The sequence below is a fragment of the Gossypium raimondii genome, chromosome 9 (assembly GCF_025698545.1).
Source record: "Gossypium raimondii isolate GPD5lz chromosome 9, ASM2569854v1, whole genome shotgun sequence".
Lineage (NCBI taxonomy): Eukaryota > Viridiplantae > Streptophyta > Magnoliopsida > Malvales > Malvaceae > Gossypium > Gossypium raimondii.
Genome location: NC_068573.1, coordinates 21,470,856 through 21,485,143, shown reverse-complemented (window position 1 = coordinate 21,485,143; position 14,288 = coordinate 21,470,856). Strand labels below are relative to the sequence as shown.

General features: G+C 30.6%; 2 protein-coding genes across 6 annotated transcripts; both read right to left on the bottom strand.

The window, feature by feature from the left end:
• Window positions 1-5,356: 5,356 nt before the first annotated feature.
• LOC105798701 (uncharacterized protein At5g43822) lies at window positions 5,357-8,759 on the bottom strand. Of its 5 annotated transcripts, none has more exons than XR_008188853.1 (7): window positions 8,314-8,743; window positions 8,096-8,214; window positions 7,742-7,921; window positions 7,470-7,526; window positions 7,191-7,353; window positions 6,490-6,554; window positions 5,357-5,704 (listed from the first exon to the last, which is right to left on the bottom strand). XR_008188853.1 is itself a non-coding variant. In XM_012628864.2 (6 exons), exons 1-6 carry the CDS (start codon window positions 8,443-8,445, stop codon window positions 5,661-5,663), a joined length of 576 nt encoding a protein of 191 aa, XP_012484318.1. In that variant the 5' UTR covers window positions 8,446-8,759; the 3' UTR covers window positions 5,357-5,660. The 5 variants fall into 5 exon arrangements, 3 of the variants coding, with proteins under 3 accessions (XP_012484318.1, XP_012484317.1, XP_052477045.1); XR_008188854.1 differs by having other exon boundaries at window positions 7,308-7,353; window positions 8,314-8,738; XM_012628864.2 differs by lacking the exon at window positions 7,191-7,353 and having other exon boundaries at window positions 7,742-7,929; window positions 8,096-8,185; window positions 8,314-8,759.
• A 495-nt stretch (window positions 8,760-9,254) lies between these two features.
• On the bottom strand, window positions 9,255-10,809 carry LOC105798702 (transcription factor MYBS1). The gene is made up of 2 exons (XM_012628868.2): window positions 10,247-10,809; window positions 9,255-10,083 (listed from the first exon to the last, which is right to left on the bottom strand). The coding sequence occupies exons 1-2, from the start codon at window positions 10,663-10,665 to the stop codon at window positions 9,615-9,617; spliced, it is 888 nt and encodes a 295-aa protein (XP_012484322.1). The 5' UTR covers window positions 10,666-10,809; the 3' UTR covers window positions 9,255-9,614.
• Window positions 10,810-14,288: the final 3,479 nt, after the last annotated feature.

The following is a 14,288-nucleotide window of genomic DNA, read 5'->3' as shown; positions in this document are numbered from 1 at the left end:
TCACTTTATCAATTAGGTGGCTAAAATTTCTTGTTTTTGGCTGTTGATTCTCACCATTATGGTTCAGGCTACTAGTTCATTAAAAGAAAAAGCATAATATATATTATTAACATAAATGTAGCTACTATCTTATGATCGTCCATGCCTATGTTACTTGGACTTAAGTGTGAGTGTTGGTATGCGTCCAACACGGATGGGTATGTTCAATTTTTTTTCTTTTTTAAAGTTTGGGGGGTTCATATATCCACAGACTCTTGTCTGTAAATGAGTTATACATAGGTGTTGTAGAAGGATATTTTAAGAAAAATGAAGAGAGGGAATAATGCAGGTCTACGCTTCATGGGTTTGAAATGGTTAGTTTTTTAGTCCCCTTCAAATTAGGATAGTCTATATTAGTAAATGAATTGTGGTTTTATTGATTTTGTTAGTTGGTCAATGGAAATGACAAAAAATCTTTCTTATAAATAATGTGTAGTTACTGTATTACTTGCTTTTTTTTTTGGAATTAAGCTTAATTGACTGAACTTGCTATTTTGAACAACCACTTCCTTTCGTGATATGTATTGTGTGCTGGAATTTTGCTTTCTTTTATCATTTGGAGCTTTAATATTTTAACACTAGTGATGTCAATTTCTTATCTTGATAACATCTTTATTATTTACTGATGCAGGTGGACAGACAAGTATCAGGTAACTTTCACAAACATGCATTGTTTTTATATTCCTTCATTATTTACTAATATTTTGCTGGCCAGTGGCAACTTCGATTAATCTTTTAAGCCTATGTAAAGTTTGAAATTTTAAGTATGAAATTCCTGAATTGAATATACTTAAATTTGTTGAGGAGATGGACTGCTACTGATTGAAATAATAGGGAATTATGAGAGGTTAAATGTCAACTTTGGCCTCTGTCCAAATGCTAGACTTTCAGCATTTAATTTCCCTATTTAAAGATGTTTTAAACTTGTTAAAAATACAACAATTACATATGTTATTTATTTAATTAAATAAATGATACTGAGTCCTTTACCTTTTCTTCCTTGGTTGTTTTGTTGCATATTTATGCTGGTATGAGTGATGGAATTAAGTGAAATTTTAGTGAAATTTCTAGTCGTCGAGGAATCATTTGAAGCATGCGCTTGCATGCATGTTGCCTAATTTCTTACCAATTTAGGTGTTTTGGTCGATGGTTGTTTATTGTTGTCCAAATAATAATTAAAGATCATCCAAGTGATCAGGAAATTAAAATGTTCTGAACAATGTGAAACTAAATTGTTAAATGTTAACTAATGATGTCCAAATGGATATGAATTTATGATGTTAGTAAGCTAAAAATATAGGTGTTAAATGCTACAATTTATGGTGTCTGAAAGTTGTGATTTATGATATTCGAATGATGTATTGTAAGTTGTTCGAATGTGTTAAAAAGTTGATTTAATATAATGTCTAATGGTTGTTTATTGAATGTGGCTGTTCGGATGGTTCTTCAATTTTTCCAAATGTGTCTTTAAGCTGCTCGAAAATGTCATATTAATGTTGTCCATATATGATTTAATATTTTATCATTTGGAGCTTTAATATTTTTAACACAAGTGATAGTCAATTTCTTGTTTTGATATCATCTTTATTATTTACTAATGCAGGTGGACAGACAAGTATCAGGTAACGGACAAAAACAAATATCTCCACTACAATGATGATACCATTACTCTTTTCTAGTAATACGGGAAAGACAATATATACATGTTAAACTACATTTATAATTCGGATTTGATTTTTTACTTTAAACAAGAACACTTTGGTTATATTTAATTTTCTATATGATTTTATTTTTATATGTTTCATTTAAAACTATTTTAATCTTTTAATATATTATTAAACTATTTTTATTTTCGATATGTTTAATTTATGTTATATTTAATTTTGGTCTTCAAACAATGTTTTATATTTCTTATATTGTTTGATTAAAATTCTTTGGCAATTAAATTCTTTGATTTTATTTTACCGTTATTGAAATTAGTATTGGAGAAATGTGACTCTTTTACTATGATTTTAAGATATGTAACACTTTAATAATTTACAGTAATGGCTCGTCTGCCTTTAATAGTACAAAAGTGTGAGGCGTAAAAGAATTGGTTTTGCATTGACAATATGGTTGCAAAAGTGTACAATTGCGAGTTGGTTCTTACTTACATTGGGTGTCATCCATGGCCTACATACTTATAGACCGGATTAGATCCTATATTTTAGATTTTTATGCAAAATAAGATTATGTGAAAAGACTTATATATGCTAGTGACGATACCTATATTGAATAAGTTAGGATGAATAGAATTACCTTTTTTAAACTATGTGAGATGTTACAAACTTTAGGGGGATTGAAGTCGTCAAGGAACATGCTTGTTGATGAGCAAATGGCAATGTTTTTACATATCATTTCCCATCACCTTAAAAATCAAGTTATCAAGCATCACTTTATAGGTCCGGGAAAACCGTTAGCAAATCATTTCATAATGTTTTAAATGCTATCATACGCTTACAAGATGTGTTATTTAAAAAGGCAGAGCCAATTACAGCTAATTCTACAGACCTAATGTGGAAATGGTTCAAGGTATTGGAGTGAGTTCTATATATAGCTTGTACATAATTTAGTTGATTTAGATTTAAATATAATATCCTAACTCAAGGTTTTATACATGTGATATAGAATTGTTTAGGTGCTTTAAATGGAACCTATATCAAGATTAGGGTTCCAACAGTTGATAAACTTAGATATTGAACACGAAAAGGTGACATAGCAACAAATATGTTAGGTGTTTGTACACCTGATATGCAATTTGTTTATGTTCTTCCTAGTTGGGAAGGTTCTGTTGCTGATGGACGGGTTCTTCGAGATGCCATTAGTAGGAGACATGGATTAAAAGTTCCTCATGGTAAACTGCAAAATTAGAGGACTTTGAATTAATCTTTAAGATCATACTTTTTTGGGGAATTAACCATGACAAATAGTTTTTTTTATAGGTTGTTATTATCTAGTTGATGCTGGATACACAAATTGTGAGGGATTTCTTAGTTGATGCTGGATACACAAATTGTGAGGGATTTCTTGCACCTTTTAGAGGACAAATATATCATTTGAATGAGTGGCATCATGGTTACTAACCAAGTACTCTGGAAGATTTTTTCAATATGAAACATGCTTCAACACGTAATGTTATTGAAAGATGCTTTGAGTTATTAAAACATAGATGGGGAATACTTAGGAGTCCATCATTTTATCCTGTGAGGGTGTACAATAGAATTATTATTATATGTTTGCTCCATAATTTTATTCGAACCTATATGAGTATTGATCCTATTGAATCAGAGTTGGGAGAAGGATTACCTAGTAATGTGATAGATGACGATGAACCAAATATCATAAATATTCATCTATCGGATGCATGTGCTACTTGGAGGATAGAACTACCCAACCAAATGTTCGATGAATGGCAAGCATCTAGAAATTAGTTAGGTTTAAGGTAAAAATAATAAACGTTAATTTGTTTATGTTATTTCATGTATCTAGTTTATGAAACTTTGGTGGAGTTTGAATTGTTTTTTGTATTGTACTAGACTTGTTGAACTATAATTTATCTTCTTTTGATTCATCATGTGCTATAATTTTATAAAATGTTGACATTTTGATTCATGATATTGAACTTAATTTTAATTTTTTTTCTTAAGATAGTTATGTCAGGTTTTCCACAATCAAATGATTCTTCCCAAAATTCTCGAGGAACCAAAAGGAAATGAGTTCCAAAAGAAGATGCTGCATTGGTTTCCTGTATGGTCGACTTGCACAATGTTGGAACCTTTAATGCAGATACGAGATTCAAAGCCGGTTATTTAAATGAGTTAGAAAAAATGTTAGAAAAAATTTTACCCAATGTCATATTGAAGGCTAAACCTAATATTCAATCGAGGATTAGGATACTGAAAAGGGATTGGTCAATCGTTTATGACATGCTTAACGGAAAAAACAATAGCAGTTTTGGTTGGGATGAGCATAGGCAACTTGTTGTTGCTGAAGATGCGGCGTGGAACTCATATATAAATGTAAGAATTATATCAAATCTTTATTATCTTATTTTGACTAAACTTACATCTAATATGAATTTCTCATTTTTATAGAGTCATAAAGAAGCCGGTTAATTCAAACATCATAGTTTCCCTTATTATGACCAACTTACTGCCATCTATTTAAAAGATCGAGCCACTAGGAAGGATGTTCAAACAGCCACTGATATTATTGAAGAAATAAATGTTGAGGATGTAGCTACCACAAATATTCATGAAGAAAGAAACGATTTCTATGGATGCGAAGCTGATGTGATTGGAATGGGTCAGAAAATTTCTTGCCGACCATTAAAAATCATGGTTGTGTTAATGATATTTTGGCAACTTTTTGTGTTCGTAATATCTGGGATGGTATAATGACATGATATATGTCATTACAATGTTGTAATCTTTTGATATTGTAAAATTTTATAACATATGGATTATGACATATAAACTAATGAAATCATGTAACTTTTATTAATATATGAACATTATGTTTGGATGTGAAATATAATTCTCAAATTATTTATTACTTCTAATATTTTTTTACAATAGAATAATTTAATTATTTGTTTCACTAATAATATTTTAGCACATTAAATATATATTGCAATTTAAAAATAATACAAGAGACTATATTATTTTATAGTATTATATACTATGATTTTAGTAAATTCATATAATAATTATATTAAGAATTTTATTAAATTATATATTATTTTATTTATTAATTATGTTAAAATATGATTAAATTATTTATTATTTTTATTAATAATCTTATTAAAATTTAATAACAATAACAATAATCATCTACCTAAAAAATTCTAATAAGGGTATTCTAGTCATTTTAGTTTTTTCTTTATGCTATTACAACATCATTCCATTCAACTAAACACAAGAATACTATTACAGTTCTATTCCATTCCATTCAACCAAACAATTGAATTACTTATTACAGCTCTATTCCCTTATAGCTCTATTCAATTACAGTGAACCAAACGTACCCTTGATGTTTGTTGCTTTTCTATTCGTTCATAGCTTCTTTGCCTTTCGAGTTTGCTTCCGCTTTATCCTAGTGCCTTGAAGAATTTCCTTGTGAATTCTCACTTTTCGAGAGCTAAGCTAAATTTGAAACTAAGTTTCTGCCTAAGACCGCGCGATTTGCAAGACTTAAGTTCTAGCCTCGTGACATATGCACAACTATGATTAGCAAAATATAAGAGAAGTCATACCTCAAACATAAATACATCGTTCCATGAGAAAACAGTAAACCTTAGAAGCAATTCTTTTGCAAGAGTTACTATTTTTGCAAATTACATACAATCAAATGTGAAGATATTTTTCCAACTTATGCATTAAATACTTTCCAAATAACTAGACACGATGATCAATGATCAAACAATGATGGTCACAATTAACTCTTTATCGAAGGAAAGCTTCCAATTACCATGCTTTATATGACAAAGAATCGAATATTGTGATGTTCACAGCTTCAAGATTAAAAAAATTCAGTAGCAAGGTACAAGTACACTACTACCTCTATAACAGACAAGCATAAAATCAACATATCTCTTCCGCAAATACGATGTCAAATATGTATTGTACTGCAAAGCGAGAATATGAGAAGCAGAAGTTAGAAACTAATATGCACAAATACAATATCATCAAACTGAAAAAATAAGAAAAACAAATAAAATAATTAATATCACAATGATGCAAAAGAATTCTAAAAAGGAAAAGATAGAAGTCAAACTTCCATATAGCAAACAAATCACAATAATTACCAGTATAAGGCTAAAATTTGTGGTTATATTATTTGATTAGTTGAAGCTACTATAGCAGCATTTGGTATAAAGTTCCAAAGAAGGCTAAATAGAAATTTGTTCCATTCAATAATGCAAGAGTATTGAGATACGTTCTAATTGGAGTATAACTAATATTAATATTCAGTATCTTCAGTATCTATCAAAGGACTAAAGATTGCTATTAATGTGCAGCTGTTTCAGCAGGATCAGAGATTCTTGTTGAGCAGTCCAAATCCTTGTGGGTTCATTCTTTTTAAAGTGTACAAATCAAAGGTGGAATTATGGAAATGCTTACTTGACAGGGTTAGATACCTGATAATGATTTTATTCTAGACATGAATTTATAGGAAGTTAACTCGATAACCCAAGATATCATATAGGTAAGAACAACAGTCTCCACCTATTAGTGTCTTTCCATAATTATGATTATAAGAAATTGATTGTTACAGAAAATCAGGATAACTAAAGGTAAGCATGACTAACTTTTCCAGAATATTACCTTCCTTTTTAGTATATTGCATTGATCAGAAAGGTAAGTAAAGCTAAAAACATAAAAAATAAGTTATGCGTTGTCCAAAATGTACCTTCCTCGTTTAATATATTGGGTTGATCAACCAAAAGTTGGTGGAGGGCACCCAGATCACCAGAACTGCAACATCAAGAAAGATTCATAACCATTACAAATCCATGAATTATAGAATGTAGTAAAAGAAATTCCTTTTTTTTTTTTTATCAAGTTTAAATAAATTTAACAAACCAGGAAGCAAGTTAACAAAAAATCATATTTTCACGTGGAAAAAGTATAACTAAGCACAATTATTAGGATAACATCAAAAAATAACCTCTCCATATGTCATTGCGTGGATTAAGATTATGATCGTTCATTTCATTGTAATCCTACTCATCAAAACCGAAAATGGGCAAATAAAGTCCAATTGCCAACACTATTTAAAATAGGATTCTCTCAAGTAATTGTCATCCAGTTCATCCAAATAAATTCATGTTAGCAATTTTTAGAGATTACATCAGTCAACAAAAGAAGGTTTTCAAGAAAATATTATATTTTATAATGTCAAGGTTCTCATTACAAATTTACAAAAAAAAAATAAAAACTTATTACCCTAGTTCCATGAAATAAAGATAGGGAGCTTATTTTCAAGTTCAAGGTGATGTTCGAGGGCTTACATGGGTATTATTCCATGTATTACATGACAAAAAGTAGGCAAGCTAAAGACATAGGCTATAGAAACTAAGTTTAGATGAACGTAAATTTTACTTATCATACTTCTTCAATCTAAAGAACAATCACGTTTTGCGAGCACCATATTCTATTGGACTCATTAAGGGTGTCCAATCATTGATGAGGGGTGCAACACAGTGGGAATTACTTCACCATACCCACCTTGTCACCCAAATGCTTTGGCATGGTGCCCTTGCACCTTACAGGGCTGCAGTTGAACCCATATGGAGCCTTTAGCAAGATAAAAATAAAATAAAATACAACAATAGGTCAATTTTATTGACATTTTTGAATTGCAAGAGCAAAATAATGAGTTCCCCTTACTTGGGTTTCAAGGTAAGAGCTGAAAGTGCAGAAACCAATGATGATTTAAGAAGGTACCTAGCAAATACAAAACAATCAGTCATTTAGAATCTTGCTACCTCAGAGTTTGACCAAAACCCAATCAAAGCAAGTTGCTCAAACCACAGACAGTGAAAAGTGCAATCATGAAAAATCTAGGGAAACATAAATAGGTCCAAACACATTCCTACTTGCAGCATATTGAAAAGAATACATCCTCGGGAAATTTTTTGAAAGAGGAAACGGTTAATTACTCGTCGTGATAGATTTCATGGAGAAGTACAAGCCCATCTATGCAATTTGTAAGAGTCGGTTTTACGCCAATTCTATGTTGCAGTTGTTTCTTGTTCATCTGATTGGAGCTACCTTTTGCTAGCTGTTTACCATCATGTTGAAGCTTCTCAAGGGAAAGAACAACACCGCGAAAGTCCTCCCTGAAAATCTTTTTAAAACTAAAGTTAAAACATAACACATTAAAAACAATTTCTAGTTCAAACCTAAGATTTAGCCTTGTTTGTTTGCCAACTTCAATCAATCATTCAATAAATTAATCATAGTGTCATTTATATTCTCAAAAAGCAAATAGAAACAGAGACTTAAACACTTACATTGTATTTTTCATGGAAAGTAAAATGGTTTGCAAAGAATCCATCTGCTTTTGCATCACTGCAGCTTCCATTCCTCCAACACAATTTAAACTGGCATAGTTTTTAGAGTTTTGAATAATCTGATCACCAAAACAAAAAAACAAAAAAAAAACTGTTTTTTGAAGGAAATAAAATAAATAAACAAAATTTGGGAGAGAGAAACAAAGGGGATAACAGACCTGTAATCTGGAAATAATGGAAGAAGCATTTCGAAAGTGGGAAATTAAGCGAGATTGAAGGTCGTCCCATTTACTCATTTCATCTTTTGCTTTCTTGAATTTCTGCTGATATTTCTTTATCATAGCCTCCATCAATTATCGAGTGAATAATGATGGATATCAGGGTGGCGGCGGCAATCGGCAAAACATTACAAGGACGAGGTGGGTTTTGGAATAAAGAAGAGAAAATGTTTGAATTAAGCGGAAGGGCTGTGACTGCAAAAAGGAAAGGAAATAATCTAAAACTACCCATGAGTTCTGGGTCAAATTCAAAGGTAGAAATGTATCCATGGGCCACTAGGTTTTGTCTTTGGTATTCATAAATTTTTTTATATATATTAATAGTCCTTTTTTAGTTTTTTTTTTCACAATCTCGTACTCGAATTCACGTCGTCTTATATTGGTAACAACGTTTATATCAATCAAGTTAATAATTTAGATTTTTAATAATTGTATGAGTCATGAACTCATTTGAAAAAAAATATCAATCATTTGATTTGATTATTCAACCATGTGTTTAGTGATGTGTTAAATTTAAATTCGATTTTGATTTTCTGTACATTTTAATTATATTAATTGTACCTTAATTTGCTAATTTTCTTTTATCATGCTAATTTGTTTATGGTATTGCATATTAAATTACGCCAAGGGTTGATTGGAAAGAAAGAGGAAATTGAGAAAATAATAGTTTAGGGACTAAATTAAAAGGGAGTGAAATCAGAGGCTTTATGTCTTCATTTGCCAAGGGCCTAAAAGCCTCCCTAGACCTTTTATATAGCGGCGGCGGTGTTCATATGGGCCTCGAATGGTTGTGAAGCCGATAACGTTGTCGTTTGAAGATTCGAATGAAGTACTACTATTGGGCTACTCTAAGTTCAAGCTTCCGAAAGTTGCAGTCAGTATGAAGAACAAAAGCATTGAAAGCGCTTTACTGAACCCGTAGGAATAATACAAGCCTTTAAATAAGACTGTTTTTACATTTTATCATGAGAGGAAGCCATAAACAACACTTATTTGCCCAAAATAACCCATCTGGCTATTTTTTTAAAGCCAGTTTCATTGCTTCGCTTAGTGAAAAGACTCATCTGGGCAGGGGACTTTGTAGTCAAATAACATGTACCTTTTTTGCAGTCAGAAAAATGGATAACTACAGCAAAAAAACGAAGAGTTCTCTCATCTGCTTTATTCCTTCTGCATATTTTTCATGTTCACAAAAACACAACTTGTTAGGTTACCTTTAAATCATTAATTGAATTTTGAACTTATTGGTGCATAGGAGGTGGTGCCATGGGGTAAGCAACAGGGACAATGTAAGGAGGAGGGGAATGAGGATGGTGAGCAGGAGGAAGCATAACAGGAGTTCCTACAGCAGATCCAATATGCCCTGGAGCAGCAGCAATCGGCCGCCCAACAGGCGCTCCGTACATGCCTAAACCCGGCAAATGCGGCTGAGCCCTGTGCTTCACTGATTGCCCCATGACCGCTGCACCGGGTGAGTTTGTGTTAGCCTGTTGGCCGGTGATAGGCGCTTGATGAGACGTATCCCCATTGTTAACACTCGTGATGTCGTGGATGCTGGACCGCCGCCGGTCTCTATTCATCGAATTTAAGCGTATAAAATACTTTTGTGCATGGCTAGCCACCTGCGTCGGAGTTCTCGATATCACAAAGTTCCTTGAAATGCTTCTCCAATCTCCTTTCCCAAACTTGTCTAAACCAAGTAGAAATAACCTGAATGACACATGTAATGTTGCTTGTCACATTGCATATATCTTTATTTTCTATAAGACCCCAAATCCTAGGGCACTCAAGTCTTAATTCGAGTCACGTTCCAATACTTAAGTCAGTATTTAAGAAAAAAAAAAAACAGAAAAGATGTAGTAGAGGGGAATACCTATGCTCTTCTTCAGTCCATGGGATTCCTTTCCTTCTTTCTTGGTCGGACCTCGAACTCTGTTTCCCTCCATGTCCAGTAGAATCAAGGGTTAACCCCGAAAACCCATTTCCGTAACCGGAATTGGATCTCCTATCAGAATTAGGAGCCATGGAAGGTCCATGAAAATAATCCTTAGCAGAAGAGGAAGGTTCTTCTCCTTTATAACAAGGAAGTGGAACATGACCAGCCTCTATTGCAGTAACATCCTCCACTAATAATTCGTAGTGAAGCTTCAATTCCTCAAGACTTTTAGTAGGAACCGTTGAAGCAATCTTTTCCCATTGCTCTTCACATTCCTCTTTCTCTATCCAATGCATTGCTATTGCGTTTTCAAATGCCTTCTCTTCTTCCCTGCTCCAACTAACACTTCCTGCCATACTACCAATAATACCCTACAAAAGAGGTCACTCAATTTCTAAGCTCAATGTTCTCTATGTTCAACAGCTTGGTTGCATTTGGAAGGGGTCGAAAAATAAAAATAAAATAATGGGAAATGAGAGTGTAGGATAAGGGATAGAAGTATAAAATAAATTAGGGGGAAATTAAAATATAAAACATAAAATGAAATTGATATGGACCACTTTGAAAGCAATTCATAAATTGTCATCTTCACTGATAGTCGACTGAAAGGAGTAGAGTCGACTTATTTTTAAATATCTGGACGGAGTTCAAATTCTGAAATTATTACTATTGGAAAAGTTTCTCTTAAATACTACTTCTACTCAAATAGAATTAGTCTCAAACAATAGAGTGAATTATGACACTTGTAGCTATAAAAAAATTTAAAATTTTCATGTTACTAATTAGAAGGTAAGAAAAATTAAATAAAATTTAAAAATACATAAAATACTTTCTTTTAATGCATTTGTAGTTATACATATTTTTTTAATCTATTTATTTTTCAAGAAATTTAGTCTATGTAGTTTTTTTATTTTAAAATTTAAATCTAATTAATAAATTTATGTTAAATTCGAATATATGATATTTCGATATTCAATGATTTGATTTAAAGAAATTAAAGTACTAACACATTCAAATTTAATAAAAGTTAACAAACGGTTTTATCAATTAATTTTTTATATTAAAATTTTAAATCAGACTATTCAAGAGATTAAAATTTTAAAATTAAAAGTAGAATAGTTAAATTTAAATTTTTCAAAAATGTATAAGGACTGAGATGCAAAATAGACTCTCTTTTTTACTCTAATCATAGAGGGAGCAAAATCAAGGGAGATGAGGTCCCAGAGAATCTTTCTAGAAGATTACCACCACGCGCGCATTTTGTACATTCTTCTCATAATTAAATTAAAATATGTGTTAGGGCTCTATACTTTTCATAAATTTAAATTTTAGTCATTATATTTTTATTTTTAAGAGTTTTATTTATTTATTTTAAAATTTTTAAATTTAAGTTTAATTATTAATAATGTTAATTTTTTGTTAAATTTAATAGTGTGACATTGAAATAATAAAAGTACTCACTCGATAGTAATACAACTAAAAATTAGTGTTATAGTGAACCTAAATTTAAAAAAGTTAATAATATTAACAATTATTTAAATTTTAAAAATAAAAATATAAAACTAAATTTCAAATTTACAAAAGTGTAGACACGTATTCTTTCCTTGTTATTTGGACTGTTGATAGAAATTTTATACCTTCTGCAGTAATAAAACTTTCAAAATTATATTTTTTATTTAAATTTTAAACTTATTTTAATTTGGTAATTCTATATTTTCAACTGTGCTAATTTTTATAATACAAAGCTTTGGTAATATAGAAGTAATTTTAATGTCATCTCTTCGTAAAGTAATGTAAGATTTCTAAATTATATGAAATTAACGAACAATTTATTTGAATTAATAATATTTATTTTTTAACAAAATAGATTAATTTCAATTATATTAATATATTTTTAATAAACATTAATATTTATATCTTTAAATTACATCAGCTTCAATTATCGAAGACTTCAATTTTAGTAAGTCTAATTTTTACACTTATATTAAAAATATGTATACTTCGTCATAATTTTTAATTTCATAAGTATAAATAATTTTTACAAGATGAATTTTAAATACATTTTGAGATATATACTATTTGACTAATTTTATTGTAAATTCTAAAAATATCATTGATGAGTGGCTTGTTCTAAATTTGCAAAATCAGCAGGATTGGCGTTTGGGAGATATTGACTAGCATTGTCTGTTTGGGATCATTGCTTAGCGCTTATGGAAAAACCGCAATATTTTCATTTTTCAAGGTACTTCATGGAGCGATAGTGAAATTATCAAGGAGTCATATAGTTGGGCAAAGTAATATGTTTCTACTAAAGGGGGCAAGACAAACGTCCCACAAGGTAAGTTTCTGCCTCCTTTTTTAACTAATGACTATGTCCTTTAAGTACAGATGGTTTCCGTTCTGGAGGAAGTTAGATTCGCGACGACAGGGGGAATAGTACGTGATCGAGGTGGAGATTAGATTCTTGGATATAATAAATATTTGGGGAGCTATTTTGTTTTTTATGCTAAGTCGTGGAGTATTCTGGAAGGCCTGTCTCTGATTGTGGAGCGAGGATATGACAGTGTATCAATTCAATCCGATTGTCTTGAAGCAGTTATAGCTATTCAAAAAGGATCTTTTGAAGGGTCCAACTCTGCATTGGTTCGAAGAATTCATCAAATACTATTGCGTTTTAAACAATGGGACATTAGGCACATTTCTAAAGAGGAAAATCAGGAAGCTGACCATTTGATCAAATTGGTCCGACATAGAGATTATGGGTTATGTCTGCTTGCGATCTCTCTGTTAGAGGGGATGGTCTAGCTTTTGTCGTTTGCTCTTTTTTTTTCTACTTTTTCACCCAAAAAAAATTCTATATTAAAGATAATATAGTAAATATGAATTTCATTAATTAAATAATATAATTTTTGTAATCAAATGAATCAAACAAGATAATAACATACCTAATAATGTATTGAGTAATTTTACATTTCGATAATCCTATTACAAAAGGTAATATTACATTCCATGAATTAAATGACCCTTTAATATATCGGATTACCAATGAGACCTTAACATTATTGGTAAAGGTCGGGTCCTAGAATTTTGAGCATTTAAGAATTAAGCCTTACCTTATATGAATCATTTTCAAAAATATTCTAATTTGATACGAATATATTTCGATTAATTGAATGTGCTTTATAATGATCAGTTTTAATTATAATTGATTACATTTTTATTATTTATAATTATAGTTATAATTATACTTGAAATATAAAAAATATTGAACTCTTAAATAAAGTTACTTTATATTTATTATTGGATTATAATATAATATAATGGGAATTTTTAACTTCAACTCTGATATATCAAATAATTGTTTTTTGTTTTATATTTATTTGTAAAAGTACATATGAATTCTCATATGACAAAATAAAAAAGAAAAATAAAAAATTGAAAATAAAAACAAGAGGGGTAATAATGAGTGGAGAGTCGTAAGGCGCACAGCCAAGGAAGGGCGTGGGGGCGGGAGAGAATCGATCCAAAGTGCAATACTCTTACTTTCTTTCCGAAACGTGGCCGATTCTACATTTCTCGTTCCAAGCCCATATGCACCTCACATTATTCCTCTCTAATAGATGGCCTAATTTTAGATTTCATATGTATAAAAATTAATATAATCAGATTTTTTTTGTCAACCTAATCAATAGATTGGGTGTTAATTGCTCACTCTAACTTAAAATATATTTAAAACATATAAAATAAAATGTAAACACATATGTAATTATTGCTCCTTCTAAATTTTATTAACACTGTTTGTTCTTTTAACACTTTAAACTTAAATTGTTCATGTATAGGCACACGTGTTTACAATTTATTTACGTATTTTAAATATGCTCTACATTATGTTCGAACTAGTATTAAATACTTAAACTGATGACTAAATTGACAAAAAACTTAATTAATACGACATTTTAAAAATATTCTGAAATTTATT

Excerpts from the sequence above, each read along its gene's own strand:
- LOC105798701 (XM_012628863.2), bottom strand. The coding sequence starts at position 8,445 with ATGGAGGCTATGATAAAGAAATATCAGCAGAAATTCAAGAAAGCAAAA. Across the intron at positions 8,215-8,313 it reads CCATTATTTCCAGATTACAG|ATTATTCAAAACTCTAAAAA; the intron begins GTCTGTTATCCC and ends TTTGGTGATCAG. Across the intron at positions 7,527-7,741 it reads CATGAAATCTATCACGACGA|GTACCTTCTTAAATCATCAT; the intron begins GTAATTAACCGT and ends TGTATTTGCTAG.
- LOC105798702 (XM_012628868.2), bottom strand. The coding sequence starts at position 10,665 with ATGGCAGGAAGTGTTAGTTGGAGCAGGGAAGAAGAGAAGGCATTTGAA. Across the intron at positions 10,084-10,246 it reads TGGACTGAAGAAGAGCATAG|GTTATTTCTACTTGGTTTAG; the intron begins GTATTCCCCTCT and ends TGTGTCATTCAG.